Source organism: Propithecus coquereli, unplaced genomic scaffold (assembly GCF_000956105.1).
Source record: "Propithecus coquereli isolate 6110/MARCELLA unplaced genomic scaffold, Pcoq_1.0 Scaffold114, whole genome shotgun sequence".
Lineage (NCBI taxonomy): Eukaryota > Metazoa > Chordata > Mammalia > Primates > Indriidae > Propithecus > Propithecus coquereli.
In genome coordinates this window covers 267,213-280,803 of record NW_012135414.1, presented here as the reverse complement: position 1 = coordinate 280,803, position 13,591 = coordinate 267,213, and the positions used below count along the sequence as shown (strand labels likewise).

Below are 13,591 nucleotides of genomic sequence, written 5' to 3'. Positions count from 1 at the left end.
GACCTGCCGAGGTGCTTCTGCACCCCCAGGGCTCTGCCCGAGCTGCTCTGCTAGGCGTCCCTGCCCGGAGAACACCCACCTTCTCTCACAGCTCCAGTGCAGCCTTCTCCCCGCAGCTCCCCCGACCCTCTGCACAGAGCTGCTTGTGACGGGGCACAGGCTGAACTGGCCAGACTGTGAGCCCCTGGAGCCTGGCCGGGCTGTGCTCACCTTGGTGGTCTCTCTGATGCCCAGTGCATGGCACAGAGGGCTCTGGTAAGTATTCTGCTGAGGGAAGGACAGACGGGGTAGAGGGCCTGGTCCTCTGAAGCTAGACTCCCCCAGATCCTTTCTCCACCCTAGAACATCCTCATGGCAAAACCCAAGGCTCACATGAGAATGGCCAGAGGCAGAGAACCCGCATAGCTGGAATTCCGACGTCAGTCTGCACCAGCTCCTGACAGTGTCAGGAATGCCTTTGCCCACCCTGCCCCCGCCAGGCAGGCCCTGAGTACCTGAGGGATGGAGCACCTCACTCGGTGGCTGGCAGAGCTGGTGTTTGCCCAAGCAGCCAAGACACTCAGTGCCTGGGGGTTGCTCCCTGGCCAGCAGCTGGACCGCTCATCGGGAATGGGGACTGCTCTGGGAAGCAAGCCTCCTCCCCTCAGTGGCCTGCCTGGCTCAGCCGCAGGATGGCCCAGCCCATCTCCCCAGTTCTGGGATTCTTCAAGGGAAAGCTGACCAGGTGAGACCACCCTCTGGCCTTTGGGGGTGGTGACCTAATGCCTGCACGTAAAACTAAACCCTCCACTTCCCGCCCTGCTGGCAGATCAGTTGCCTGAACTGTAGTTCCTACGAATTACATCCTAAAAGGACAGGTACAGGAGACAAATCCAGGCTCTGATGGCATAGGCCACTGGGCCATCTCCCCAAGTCTCCCTCCACCCCGCCCCTGACCTGGGTGCTGCAGGAGATCCAGCCAGAGCACAGCAAGCACAAAGCAGGGGCTGAGCCCACAGATGGGGATACATGGGGAGTCAGATAACACCTCGATGTCAGAGATGGAGCTGTCCTTACAGGCTACCAAAGTCCAACTCCCCACTGGACAGAGGTGGATGCTGAGACCTGGGGGGAAGGAACTTGCCCAAGGCCACACAGTGAGCAGTGAGTGGCAGGACAGGACTCCTGTCCAGGATTTTGGATGAGTCCGTTCTATGGCTCTTAAAACCAGACTTCAATCACACTGCAGGAAACAAGGGCAGGCTGGGAGTAATATAAGGTAACATTTACAAAGCACTGGCTGGGCTGGGGACACTTTCTGTGTGAGCAGGTCGTTGTCATCCCCAGGGCAAAGATGAAGACACGGAGGCCTCAATGGCACGACTGACCGAGGCACAAGGCCAGTGCATAGGAGAAGCCAGGCGTGAGGCCCATCCTTGCCGTCCTCACTGCATGCAGCTGGGCCCTCTAGACCGCAGGCCTGTGCTGTGAGAGTGTCCTTCTCTCCAGGGAACGGCACACAGCAAGGCTGGAAGGGAAGTGTACTCTCGGCCCTCCGAGAGCCACTGTGAGCTGGCATCTGGGCCTGTTTTTAGAGCTGAGGGTGCAATGCACAGGAGACTGAGAAATGGGTCCTGCAGGAGTAGCTGGTGTGATCACATTTCTGCAGATTCTGCTCATGCCCTTGCTGGGACCTCAGCCCTGGCACATCTTGGGTACCCGCAGGCTGCTGTTCCTTCACAGGTGGGCCTGTGTGGGAGTTACCTCGGGGCCTCCGTGCCAGCCAGGGCCCCTAGTTCAGGGGCTTAGCACTGCTCCAGTGACAGAACAGGAAGCTTGGGCAGTTGACGGGGCCCTGGCCCTCACTCGGGAACAGCCAGGCTTGGCACAGGGTGCTCCGTCCCTTCCTCCTCTGTGATCCAATCAGTCCTTTCGTGGAGGTCCCTTTGGGCCAAGCCCCCAACCATGGGGACTCCAGGAGGAATGAGATTCACTGAGGAGCTCAGACACCGACAGGGAGGGAGGCAGAGTGACAACCCAGCACTACCAGGACCCCGGAGGGTCCCCAGAGCACCAAGAAAGCCTGGGGGTGGTGGGCAGGCTGCCTGCGTCCGCGGGGAAGGCTAGTGTCATGCAAGTCCCATTGCTAATGCCACCTGCTTCCTTTACCCCTCACAGAGCACCATTCACCTTGACGCTGGGGCGTGGAGAGCAGGCAGCACCGCTCACAGGGACCCGGGCTGTGAGGTTATCGCAGGGCAGCGAGGGGAGGGGCAGCGGGGAGGCAGGGCCACGGCCCCGTCAGCACGCCCAGCGGTGTGCAGGCTCTCCCTGGCCGCTGCCCTCTCCTTAATCCAATTACAGCCCCTCTGGCCTTGGCGCCTCCAGCCCAGCCAATGTTTAGCTTATTGAATTTTCCTTGGCTGCCATAACCGACCTGATTCTTTAAGCCATCAGGTCTGACACTGATGATGAAGCACGAGACGCCAGCAGCTCGGGTGACAACAAGGTCCCTGCTTTTTGTTTGTCCTGAGTGCCCTCCCATCCTCCCTGGCCCGGTGGAAGCCCAGCCTCTGGTCTCGCACCCCTAGTGACGAGGCTCACTACCTCAAGGCAGCTTGGATGGCTCTAATTCGCCGCCAGCCCTGTTAGAAGACTTCTCCTCTTGTGGAACTGGAATCTGTCTGCCCATAACCCCCCACCTGCACATCTGCTCCTTCATCCCCGACAGCCCTGGAGAGACGCGTGGTCCCTGCCACGTACTCTGCACACCCTCCCTTCTCTGCTGGACTCCCAGGCCTCTGCCCTGGGCCTGCTGCCCTCTTGACTCCACAGTGTGTCACCATCCCCCTCACCCCCTTGCCTAGGGCAGAGCCCAGCAGGCTGGGTGGGGTCAGTCCTGAGCAGAGAGCACAGGTCGATCTCACCCTTCTTGGCCGCATGGATACTGCAGTCTACATGGTCGGCATGAGCCGGGGTCCCCTTACAGCCGTGTCCCAGCAGGCCTGCTCTCTGTCACATGATCTCTAATAATGTTGAGTGGGACAGAGGTGAAACCAGGCAGAGGGCTTCACTACTCCTGGGGCTCTGTGCTGGCTGAAGTGCCTGGGTTTATACTCCAATTATGTCACTAACTCTCTACGTGTCCTTGGCAAATCCCTCCTTTCTCTGGGCCTCAGTTTTCCTATCTGTAAAATGGGCTTACACAACCTATTGGGTCCCACCCAGCAACAGCACTGAATAATGGGGCACCCAGCCAAAAAACGCTTTTCTTATTTCTGGGCCTGCTCAACCTGACAACAATGCCTCATGGGTGGGAAAGACCGGACAGTTTACAAAGCAGCAGCAGATGACACCACCAGCAGGTTCTTCCCGCTGTTCCTCCCCAGCTTCGTGAGACACACAGAAACCAGACCTGCCCAAACAGTGACCTAGAGCATAAGGAAAGGGTCGCTCTTGCAGCGGCAGTGTGGCACGTGGAGAGTCAAACGGCTGGTCACGCGTCCTGGCCCTGCCACTTCCGCCAGCCACATCCCCTCCGTGAGCCTTGGTTTCCTCACGTGAGGGCGCTGAGAGGGACGAAGCTAAGTGCCTGGGGCACATGTGGAAGCTATTCCCGTTAGTTAACACAGAGCCTGAGAAAGGCCCTGCCTCTTCTGGGAGGGCAGCAACGGCAAACACAGAAACTCCTCGTATCCCAGGAGAACAAGATCGAATTGAAAAGCCGAGGCTTGAAATAACTTGTGCTGGCAAGTTTCCCGGGGGACACTGGCGGGTCTTTCCGCCACAGACACAGCGGCCGAGGCGGGCTGGCGGGGTGCGCGGGGCGGTACTCACTTCAGGGAGAGGGAGTAGTCGTGCTTGCTGGTCTGGCTGTTCCGGACAAGGTAGCTGCACTCCTTGCAGAGTCGCAGCAGGTTCTCGGCGTCTCCTCTGCTGATGGCTCCGTGATACCATCTGGGGACAGAGCAGAGAGCGGTCAGAGCCCGCACGGATGGGACTTCCCACAGCCCTGACGCCCCCAGGGAAGCTCAGGGCCCTCCGAGGGCTCCCGTGGCCAGGCAGTCGTGTGCTCCTCCATTCATTCAGGCAGCACCTACCGACTGCCAGATCCTGGGGAGAGAACAGAGAACAAAGCCCCTTCTGCCTCCTCGGGAAGCTCACATTCTGGTGCAAGGAGTCAGGCCACAGATGCCCAAGTGATCACAGAGCGCACAGTGTGGTGACAGGTGCTATAGACATGAAATGGCGCAGGTCATGCCGCTGGGGGCTGGCGGGGGACGGCTATTTCAGGCAGGGAAGCCTTGTGGACAGAGTGACATTTCAGTACAGACCACAGGAGGCCGGGGAGGAAGCCATGAAGGGAGATACCTGGACAGGAGCTTTCCTGGCAGGAGGAGAGTGGCAAAGGCCAAGGCCGGGGGCAGGAGGCTGCTGGAGTGTTCCAGAACTAGGAGTGAGGCAGCAAGGGGGAGAGGTAGGCTGGGCCAGGGGCCTTTCTCTGTTTGGGCCACAGGGAAGCCAACAGAGGGTGCTGGCGGGAGGGCCACGCTGAGTCCGACACGTGCAGAGAAGTGAGCGGTGGGCAGTGAGGCGGGCGGCTGCACCATGCTCCTCGGAAGGAGGCGGCTGTGGTCCCACTTGGGCACCGACGTGGCTGCTCTTGGATACCACGCACACACGAGGCGAGCGGCAGAATCTGAAGGGAGGGGCTTCAGAGGGCCTGACTAAGGCCCCTGACCACAGGAGGACACGGGAACCTGAATTTCGTGAATGGAAAAGTGGAAGGTAAAATTTTAGCAGAAGAGTAAAGATCCTCACTGCCAGCAAGTGGGCATACTCAAAACTCACTTCTGTCTGCAGTCTGGTCTCTGAGGGGCGGGGCAGTGGGAGGGGAGACACTTGGGGCCAGGAGGAGAGGCAGAGGCGCCAGGCAGTGTGGTGGCTGGAGAGAGCCACATCCACAGAGGCACAGCTGCGGGTCGGAACCCGGGCAAGCTGCTGACCTGGCTGAGCCTCGGCTCTCCACAGAGTGAGGGTCACGCCAGCCCCTCCTGGGGTTGCGAGGCTGGAACAAGAGGACCCGTGGCAAGGGCTTACGCAGGGCCTGGTGTGAGAAAGATCCCAGCACATGGCAGCTGGGAGTGTCGGCAGAAAGAGACTGCCCTTACAGGCCACAGTGGGTGACATCCCGTCCACAGTGACTGCAGGCTCCTGGCCGGCCAGAGGCTGCATTTTAATTTCTAGATGCAAGTGGGGATGCTGCCTGCTGGTGCTTGCCTGGGAGTGCCCTGCAAAGGGTGCCTCAGAGAGTCCTGTCACTGACATTCTGATCGGGGAAGAACCCACACTGCCTGCCCTGTGCCCTTCCTGCCACGCATGAGGCCGTGCTCTTGCCAGATAGCAGCAGTGGCCACGACAAAATTATAGCACTAAAAAAATCAACTGTAGAAAGTCAAGGACTGGGGAGGAGACATGAATGTCCCTATCCAGCGGGAACGTGACTGAGTCCCAGTCTGTCCAGAAAGCAGCCTCGGAGCCAGACACCTGGAGGGGAGACCCGCCGAGGGAGGCGGTGGGGGAGTGTGCCGCCTGCGGGCAGCCTTCCCTCCTCAAGTTAGAGAGAAATCCACAAAGAGGAACGTTAAGTTGGGGGGTGCATGGGCTGCCACAGCTGAAACATTTCCAGAGACATGAAAGGCCACATTATGCTTTAGAAAGGATACGTGGCTGTGACTGGCGGAAACAGAGACAGAGCTGATTTCAGAAATAAGAGTTAACAGATTTGGTGAGATTGTCCTCCGGGAGATTTCACTGTGTAACACACCCCCAGTGAGCTGACAAAAACGTTTTATTAGGAAAACAAGTTCCAGCCACTTGAAGCTGAGCTGTCCTCGGGGACGGGCCTGGAAGTGGACTCTGGGGAGGTGCTGCCTGCTTCCTGCCCCTCCCTGAGCGCAGGAGCAAGCCCGGCTTGCAGAGGCAGCGGCAGACGGGCCTCAGGGGCCGCTGGATCGTTAGGGATAATCCCTGGTGGTAAACAGGAGAAGCTTCCCCAGCTGCTCCTCGAAGAGAGAAAGGCAGCGGACTCCGGGTTGAGGATCAAAGGGGAGAAAGGCAAAGGGCGCCAGACCAGGGGCGCCAGCACTGGCCAGCCTGGCGGCAGGAGGCTGTCCACTGGCAGCCAGTCTGGGCTTGGGTGGTCCTGCGGGGGCTGGGGCCAACTGCTGGGCCTGAGCAGGCCTTGCCTGAACTGAAAAGAGAAGCCAGGTAGGGGCCATCGTGGGGCCATGCTGGACCTTGTGGAGCTGGCGGTCAGGCCAGAACCAGGAGCTTAGGGAGGCTCGACCACGGCAGTTCACCCCAGCCAACACCCATCAGCTCATCACTCATGGCATCCTGATCTCACGGAGCCGATGTGGGGAGAGGGAGAGTCAACAGAGAGATACAGGAAAGGACTTCAGATGGAGACAGGTGCCATGTAGGCACACTGGGGTTGTACTAAGGCAGTGACTGGGGTGGGGGAAGATGCCGACTCAGGAATGAATGGTCAGGGGAGGCCCTGAAGAGATGACATCAGACCTGAGACCCTGTATCATCAGAAGGAGCCAATCATGTGGAGGGCCAAAGAAAATATCTCTGCAGGGTAAACAGCAAGTGCAAAGGTCCAGAGGTAGGAAAGCGCTTGGGGTGTCTGCATAGCAGAAAGGCGGTAAGAATGGCCTGAGCACGGTGACCAAGGGTGTGGTATAGGATGAGGGTGGGACAGGAGGAGGGGCCAGTTACCTGAGGCCTTGTGGCCAAGGGGACAGTCTGATTTCATCCTGAGTGAACTGGACAGGAGTAAGAGTCTTAAGAGATATTATGTGCTCTGGAAGATCTTACAGAAGACCAGCCAGGCTGCCCTGAGGAGAGGCAGCGGGAGACAAGTTAGGAGGCTGTGCATGGGTTCAGCTGGGAGGTGGCCACGGAGATGAGGAACGCTGGATTGTGGTGGTGTTTTGGAGAGAGCTGGCAGGACTTGTGAGCCGTTACTAGCTAGATGGGATGTCGTTTATGGAGATGAGAAGCTGGGCAAGGAACACGTGTCTAGGAGATCAGGAGCCTGGTTCTGAACACGTTACACCTAAGATGCCTACTCGTCAGCCAAGTGCACATGCCAAGAGGGCAGTGGACGGCGGAGGCAGGAGTCCTGGGAGAAGTGTGGGCCGGGGCTGTGCACCTGTGAGTCACCGCCAGGATGCCGGGAGAGACGACCAGGGAAGCGCGCACTGGGAAACAGCCCTGGGAAGCGCAGCCTTCAGGTCAAGCAGAGGTGAGAAGCCAGCGGAGGAGCCAGAAGGAGTGGCCAGGGAGGCAGGAGGAAAACCAGGAGCACAGAGTCCCAGAAGGAGGGCACAGTCAACTGTGCTGCCATGGAGGACAGAGGGGTCATCCGGGGACCAGGCAGAAGAGGGGAGCTGGTTGTGGCAAGTGAGAGAGAAAGGGAGGTGACGGAGAGGGGAGAAGTGCCCACAGCTCTTTGGAGTCTTTGTTCCTTCATCTATTGATTGGGCTCCTATTACGTGCCACGCACTGTTCTGGGCACAGTGGAGGCAGTGGTGACCTAGACAAGTTCCTGTCCTCACGGAGCTTCTGTCCCCAACAGGGGCAGTACCTAGAGAGCAGTGTCAGGCCGAGGCTATTTTATTTACTTTCTCAGGCAAAGCTCATGACTGCAACATGCTTGTTCGCTGACGGTAACGATGTGGGAAGGAGGGGGTGCTGGGCTGCCTCCAAGAGGCGAGGGGACACTCCTTGAGCACTGGAGCGGCCTTTCTGCCATCCGAGGAGGGAAGGCAGGTGGGGTAAGGGGTTCCCAGGCAGACGTGTGCCTGCTGACCCTCAGCCACCCCGTACAAGCTGGGGCACACCCCGCAGTGCCTCAGTCCCTGCCTCCCGCCTCCCCCCGGGCCAGGCAGGAGAGGTGCAGACTCGAAGGTGCCTCCTGACCTCTGAAGCAGCATCAGGCCAGGTGGGGGATTAAGGGAGCCTCTCCACCTGGGCCATTAGGCTCCACTCAAAGTGAGAATTTACCCAAGCATACCTCTTGGGTGATGAGTCAGGGCTCTGGAAGGCCAGGATAATCCTGGGGACATGAGACGATGGGGAAGGAAAAGCCAGTCATGACTCTGGACTTGGCTGGGGCCCCTGGCTGGTGGGAATGGGAAAGGAAAGAAAGCCCAACCCCCAGCCTCAGGAATGAGGCTCAGTCAGGGTGGCTGGGCCCCGGCAGACGTGGCTACTGCGGGTCAGGATGCTCGCTGAGCAGTGCCCAGGCATTTCTGGGTCATACTTAGATTAAAAATGTACAGTTTGATCATAAATAAGCAAAACCTGCCCCCTAACCTGCCTGGCTGTGAGGATGATTGACAATACCGGGTAGGAGGGCCTCCCTGATGTGCTCCGTGTGGCAGGAGCGGGCGTCACAAAGGAGGCTACGGCCTCCCGAGATGACAGCACGTGACATCATTCGGAAAACCCTGCATCCTGCGCCAAGCAAGCATTTCCTGTGGTGCTGAGGCCAGACTCCCCCGGGCCTACACTAACACAGCACACGACACGCACAAGCAGGGCTCGTGAACCGCGTCTGGTGTCAGCGACTCTCTCGGCCTTACGAAGCGCCTACTCTGTGCCAGGCGCATGCTCAGGGTGGGGAGGAGTGAAGAGGAAGAGAAGGGGAGGTGCAGGGAGAGGGCAGGGTCTGGGTCGCCAGGTGCACTCAGGTGGGGTGCGCTCTGAGCTGTGAAGGCTCTGCACCTCTCTGGGCCCCGATTTTCCCATCTATGCAATGGAGACGATAACCCCACTTACTGCACATTCACTTGTTAAGAAGATGTTACAGCTGAAGGTACCAGCACCAGGTTCCAAACCCGCTTTAGCAAGTCCCTGAAGCAGCTCACTCTGGTCCAGGGATGTGGCATGGTTAGAAACTGAAAAAGCAGCTTGGGGGCAATCCACGGAATGCACGGGGCACTGGGGAGAGGGCACTTTATCCTGGAGGCAAAGGGAAGCCACTGACGGTTTCACAGCAGAGCAGGGACCTGTGCACAGCGAGGCCCTGGCAGAGCAGGGAGATGGAAACCGTGGTCGAGGGGACAGGCAGGAGAGGGCCCAGCACATGCTGGGGGCAGCCAGGAGGGGACGGGGCACAGAACAGACCGGACCTGACCACTGACTGGAGGTGGGAAGTCCTGGGCAAAGCCCTGAGAAAACCCAAATCAGAGTAGAAAGGCACTGCCCACCTCGTACAAGCAGTTGTGGAGCAAGCACATCACTGTAGCTAGAAAGTTAGTCTAATTTACACATTTAAGGGATAGGGTTTCGTTTATACTTCACTTTTCCAAGAACTCATTTGTTGCACAATCAAATGAGAAACTAGGATGTAAAAGTGAGGGGTGGACCATGCAGACGATTTTGCAGTCCCTCCTCCTGGCCATCGAAGGTGAGGGTGGCAGCACAGGGTGGAGAGGACAAGCTCGGGGCTGGGGTCAAGATGCGCGTTCTAACCCAGGTCTGCCGCTGACTTGACGGCGGCCTTGACCTCCCATGTGCCTTAGCCTGCCCGTCTGTGCAAGGTCAGACTAAAAGCAGGAGGCAGGAGGTAGGGTCAGACTAAAAGGCCTCTGGAGCACTAACACGCTCTTAGTCTGAATTTTTAAAAGAAGATAAAGAAATGACTGGGTGACCTGGGAGTTCAGGTCAGAACTTACATTTGCTTCTCCAGGGGAACGGCAGGATCCACTCTTTCTCCCAGGATCCCACAGAACTCGGGGCTCCCATGTTTGATGGGCTTGAAGCCCCCTCCAGGGGCACGAAGCTGGCGCCGCCGGTCCCGAGAAGGCGAGGGGGATGACTGCCGCTTCTCGTTGCCGTTAAACTGGGCTGTGGGGAGAGAGAGAAAGTGCTTGGTTACCCAGGGCTCAGTCCAGGGAGTCACTGGTGACACCCAGCAGGGGTAACATTCAACCATTCTGGTTGGCACTGCAAAATCTGCAGGAGGAACAGTTTCAGGTAATGCAAAAACACGGCTCAAGAGATTCTGGCTTCCTAAGACAGAACGTTCAGGTGCAGTCCGAGCCAGACGGTGCGTTTAAAGGGCTGGTTGAGTCGCTGGAGGCCGCTGAGCTCAGCCTTATCTCTGCAGGAGTCTCTTCTGCAACCTCCAGCAACGGGGGCACAGCACTCCTTTGGGGGGTTCTGTCCTCTGCACAGTTCTCAGGCGAGAAAGTTGCTCCTCATACTGTGCCAGAAACTTGCCTCCAAGTGGCTCCTGTCCTCCTTCCATCTCACCTAAGGCCACACTGGCCACACCTGCCCCTCCCTGCTGGGACACCCCTACAGAGCTCCACCTGGGGGCCATGCTGCATCCCTAAGTCTGCTCCTCCACATGCAGATCCCCTGCGTGGGCCCAGGCACAGCCAGCCCTGTCCTGGATTCACCCCCTAGGCGAGGCTGGAGGAGCACACAGCACAGGACAGGCCTGTGGGAGCATCTTTCAGCCCCCCGGACTTGGGGAGGATGTCCCTTGAGAGCAGGACCCTGGAGACACCCCATAAAGAACCGAAAATAATGTGCTGAAATTGGAGTTGCCAGAGGCTTCCTGGAGACCAGGTGTTCCAACTTGCAAGTCATCTCTTTGAGCCTCAGTTTCCTCTGAAAAACAGGGATAACGACAGCACCTACCTCATGGGCATTCAAGCAGGTGGTACATAGAGATCTTAGCAGAGTGCTGGGCACAGAGTTTGTGCCCTGTGTTATTATAAATATTTACTTTTATTATCACACATGCTCAATGCAGACGGCACTAGGCACATCACATAAGCTACCGAACTCACGTGATCCGAGTTCCTCTCCTGAGTCTGCCAGGGACTAGCTGTGTCACTTGGTTAAGTTACTCAACCTCTCTGAGTCTCTGTCTCCTACCTCGCCAGGATGTGAAGATCAGCTGAGAGGACACACCCAAGGACCCAGCACGAGGGAGTGTCGAGCAAACCCAGCCAGGGCCTGCAGAACAGGGTCCTGAAGCTGAATGCAGCTGTAGGCCCACGGACACACGTCCTTGGCTGAGCCACATGATGGCAGGAACCTCTGCTCTAACCAGCAAGCACAAACACGGCGAGCCGTCCTCCAACCCTGGCCAGACGGTCCCAGCCAGACACATGGCAACCAAGCCTCGTGTTCATGGAGGGTGGTGGGGAAACCCCAGCCCAACTGGGGCAACATACTGTCCTGGGACTGAGGAACATGGATGAACCTGTTCTATGTCTCGGCCACTGAGCAATCTCCTCCACCAGGAGCTGCGGGGCACTTCCGTCCCTCCAAGATACTCTCCATCAGCCACTACAGACAACAGCAGGAGGGGAGGCTCCTGTCGAGGGAAGGCCCCAGCCACCAGAGACCACCCTCCCACGACTGTGCAGAGCACACGGCCGGCCTGTCCACTCAGTGGTGAGGTCTGACAGGCGGTTGGTCCACCTGTGACATTCCTAACCACTCATTCAATGCGCCAGGCACAGCTCAAGGCCAGGGAAATAGCGGTGAGCATGCAGACAAAAGTCCCTGCCTTATGGAGCCCAGAGTCCCAGTGAGGAGAGGCAATAAATCAGTCAGTGTATCAACAGTTGGTGACAAGCGCTACGGAGAGAGCATAGCAGGACGGGCCTCTCAAAAGGGCCATCCGAGCAAAAGCTGAAGGAAGTGAGGGACGTCTATGGGAGGGACATTCCAGGCAGAGGGAAGAGCGAGCTCGGGGGCCCCCAGGGTGGGACTGTGCCTGGAGCAGGGTCGGGGAGGAGGCAGGGCCAGGTCATCCGACGTCCCCAGCCTTGGGAAGGACACCGGCTTCATCTGAGACCTGGAGAGTTGCTCTGCCGTTTCAGTGGAGACAGTTTGCCCGGTGCTCTTTAACGGGACTGCTGTGCTAAGAGAGACGCAGGCAAGGGGCACTGGGACAGGCTGGATGTTCCGCTCAATTTTGCTAGGAACCAAAAACTGCTCTAAAATATAAAGTTTAGTAATTAAGAGAGAGATGGAGCTCGAGAGTGCGTGCGCACAGGAGAGCAGGAAGTGCCAGTGGGCGGTCGGCTCTGGCTGCGTTCTGCAGGCGGGGGCGCAGGACTCGCCCACATATTGCAAGTGGAACATGACGGATCCCCCAAGAGGATCCAGGGTGACCACAGGCTTTTGGCCTGAGCACTGGAAGGATGGGGCTGGCATTTCCAGCACGGGAAGACTCACTAAACACTCTAATTAAGCTTTGTGAGAGGCAGGATGGAGGCCAAACCCCCACCTAGAGATGGCCACATCCCCATGAAGCCAGGCTGGCTACATGGAGGGGGCAGACTCGCTGTGGGCTCCGCCCGTCCTCTCTGTCCTGTGTCCAACCACGCACAGACAGCAATGACCTCAAGGCTCTCCCAGGGGGCAGGCCCTGGGTCGGAGTGAGAGAAAGCGCTTTCCCTCGGCTGATGGGGAGGGGGCTTTCACGGCAGTGGGGCAGGTAAAGCCCAGAGCTGGGGCCCTGGCACACACGTCACCACGAGCACCCGCCCCTCCCTGGCCTTCCAGCAGCCTCGACCTCGCCCTGGGGCTCCTGAGTAAGGATGGCAGTCCTCATGGCTGTCAGCCACGGGGTCCCTGTTCTCGGGCGGGGCTTGGGAAGGAGAGAAAGAGGTGAAGCAGGTGCTGACCTGAGCGCCTACCTTGCACAGCCCTCAGTGGGTGACCTTGGGCAGGAGTGAGCCCTGGGGCTGGAGGAACAGGTGAGGACCAGGTCACGGGGCCCCTTTCTAAAGAGCTTGGACTTGATCCTATGGATGGGGATGATCAGAGACCTCTCTGACTGCTAATGGAGAGTGGGTTTGAGGGCAACCCCAGAAGCAGGAAGTTGGGGAAGGTGATGAAGGGACGTAGGAGATGACTCCAGCAGTACTTGACTACTCGTGGGCGAGAGTCAGGGAAGACTGTGTGATGCCCAGATAACTAGCTCGGGGGAAGGTGAAGCCCCATTGAAATGGGCACAGAAGGAGATGGGTCAGGGAGCGTGGGACCCACGTACACTTCTTGCCTCCCCGCTGCGAATTTCCAGGTTGTCAGGTTGTCCCTATTCAGGGAGTAGCAGCAGCAGCAGGTGTTCTGGCCCGAGAAGCCAACGGCGCTGAGGGGCAGCAGAGTGGGCTGGTGTGGGAAGGGGGCCAGGCTGGAGAGGAGGTTCCAGTCTTAGTTTTGTCACATGCTCAGGAGAGGGATGGACCAGATGAATTGTTAAGTCACTTTTACCTGATATCCTGGGGCTCCACTGGCTAAAATCAGGATTTGGGGATCTCTGCCAAGATAAAATCCCGTAACAGACCTCCTGACACAGGTTAGCAAAGAGGCATGGCCCACTGCGGGCCACTGTATCTGCAGTCCCAGCTACTCAGGAGGCTGGGGTGGGAGGACTGCTTGAGCCCAGGAGTTCCCGGTTGCAGTGCGCTATGATTGCGTCTCGACTAGCCACAGCACTCCAGCCTGGGCAACACAGCAAGACCCGGACACTAAAAAAAGAGTGTCGGCCGGGCGTGGTGGCTCA

General features: G+C 58.3%; 1 protein-coding gene across 1 annotated transcript in view; it reads right to left on the bottom strand.

Moving 5' to 3' along the window:
- The window catches only part of SHB (Src homology 2 domain containing adaptor protein B), a 133,397-nt gene that overhangs the window by 19,875 nt on the left and 99,931 nt on the right, over positions 1–13,591 (bottom strand). The window contains exons 4-5 of the mRNA XM_012657223.1: positions 9,732–9,903; positions 3,817–3,936 (exon numbers count right to left, since the gene is read on the bottom strand). Of these exons, the coding sequence (XP_012512677.1) occupies positions 3,817–3,936; positions 9,732–9,903 (292 nt within the window). The remainder of the gene's footprint in view (positions 1–3,816; positions 3,937–9,731; positions 9,904–13,591) is intronic.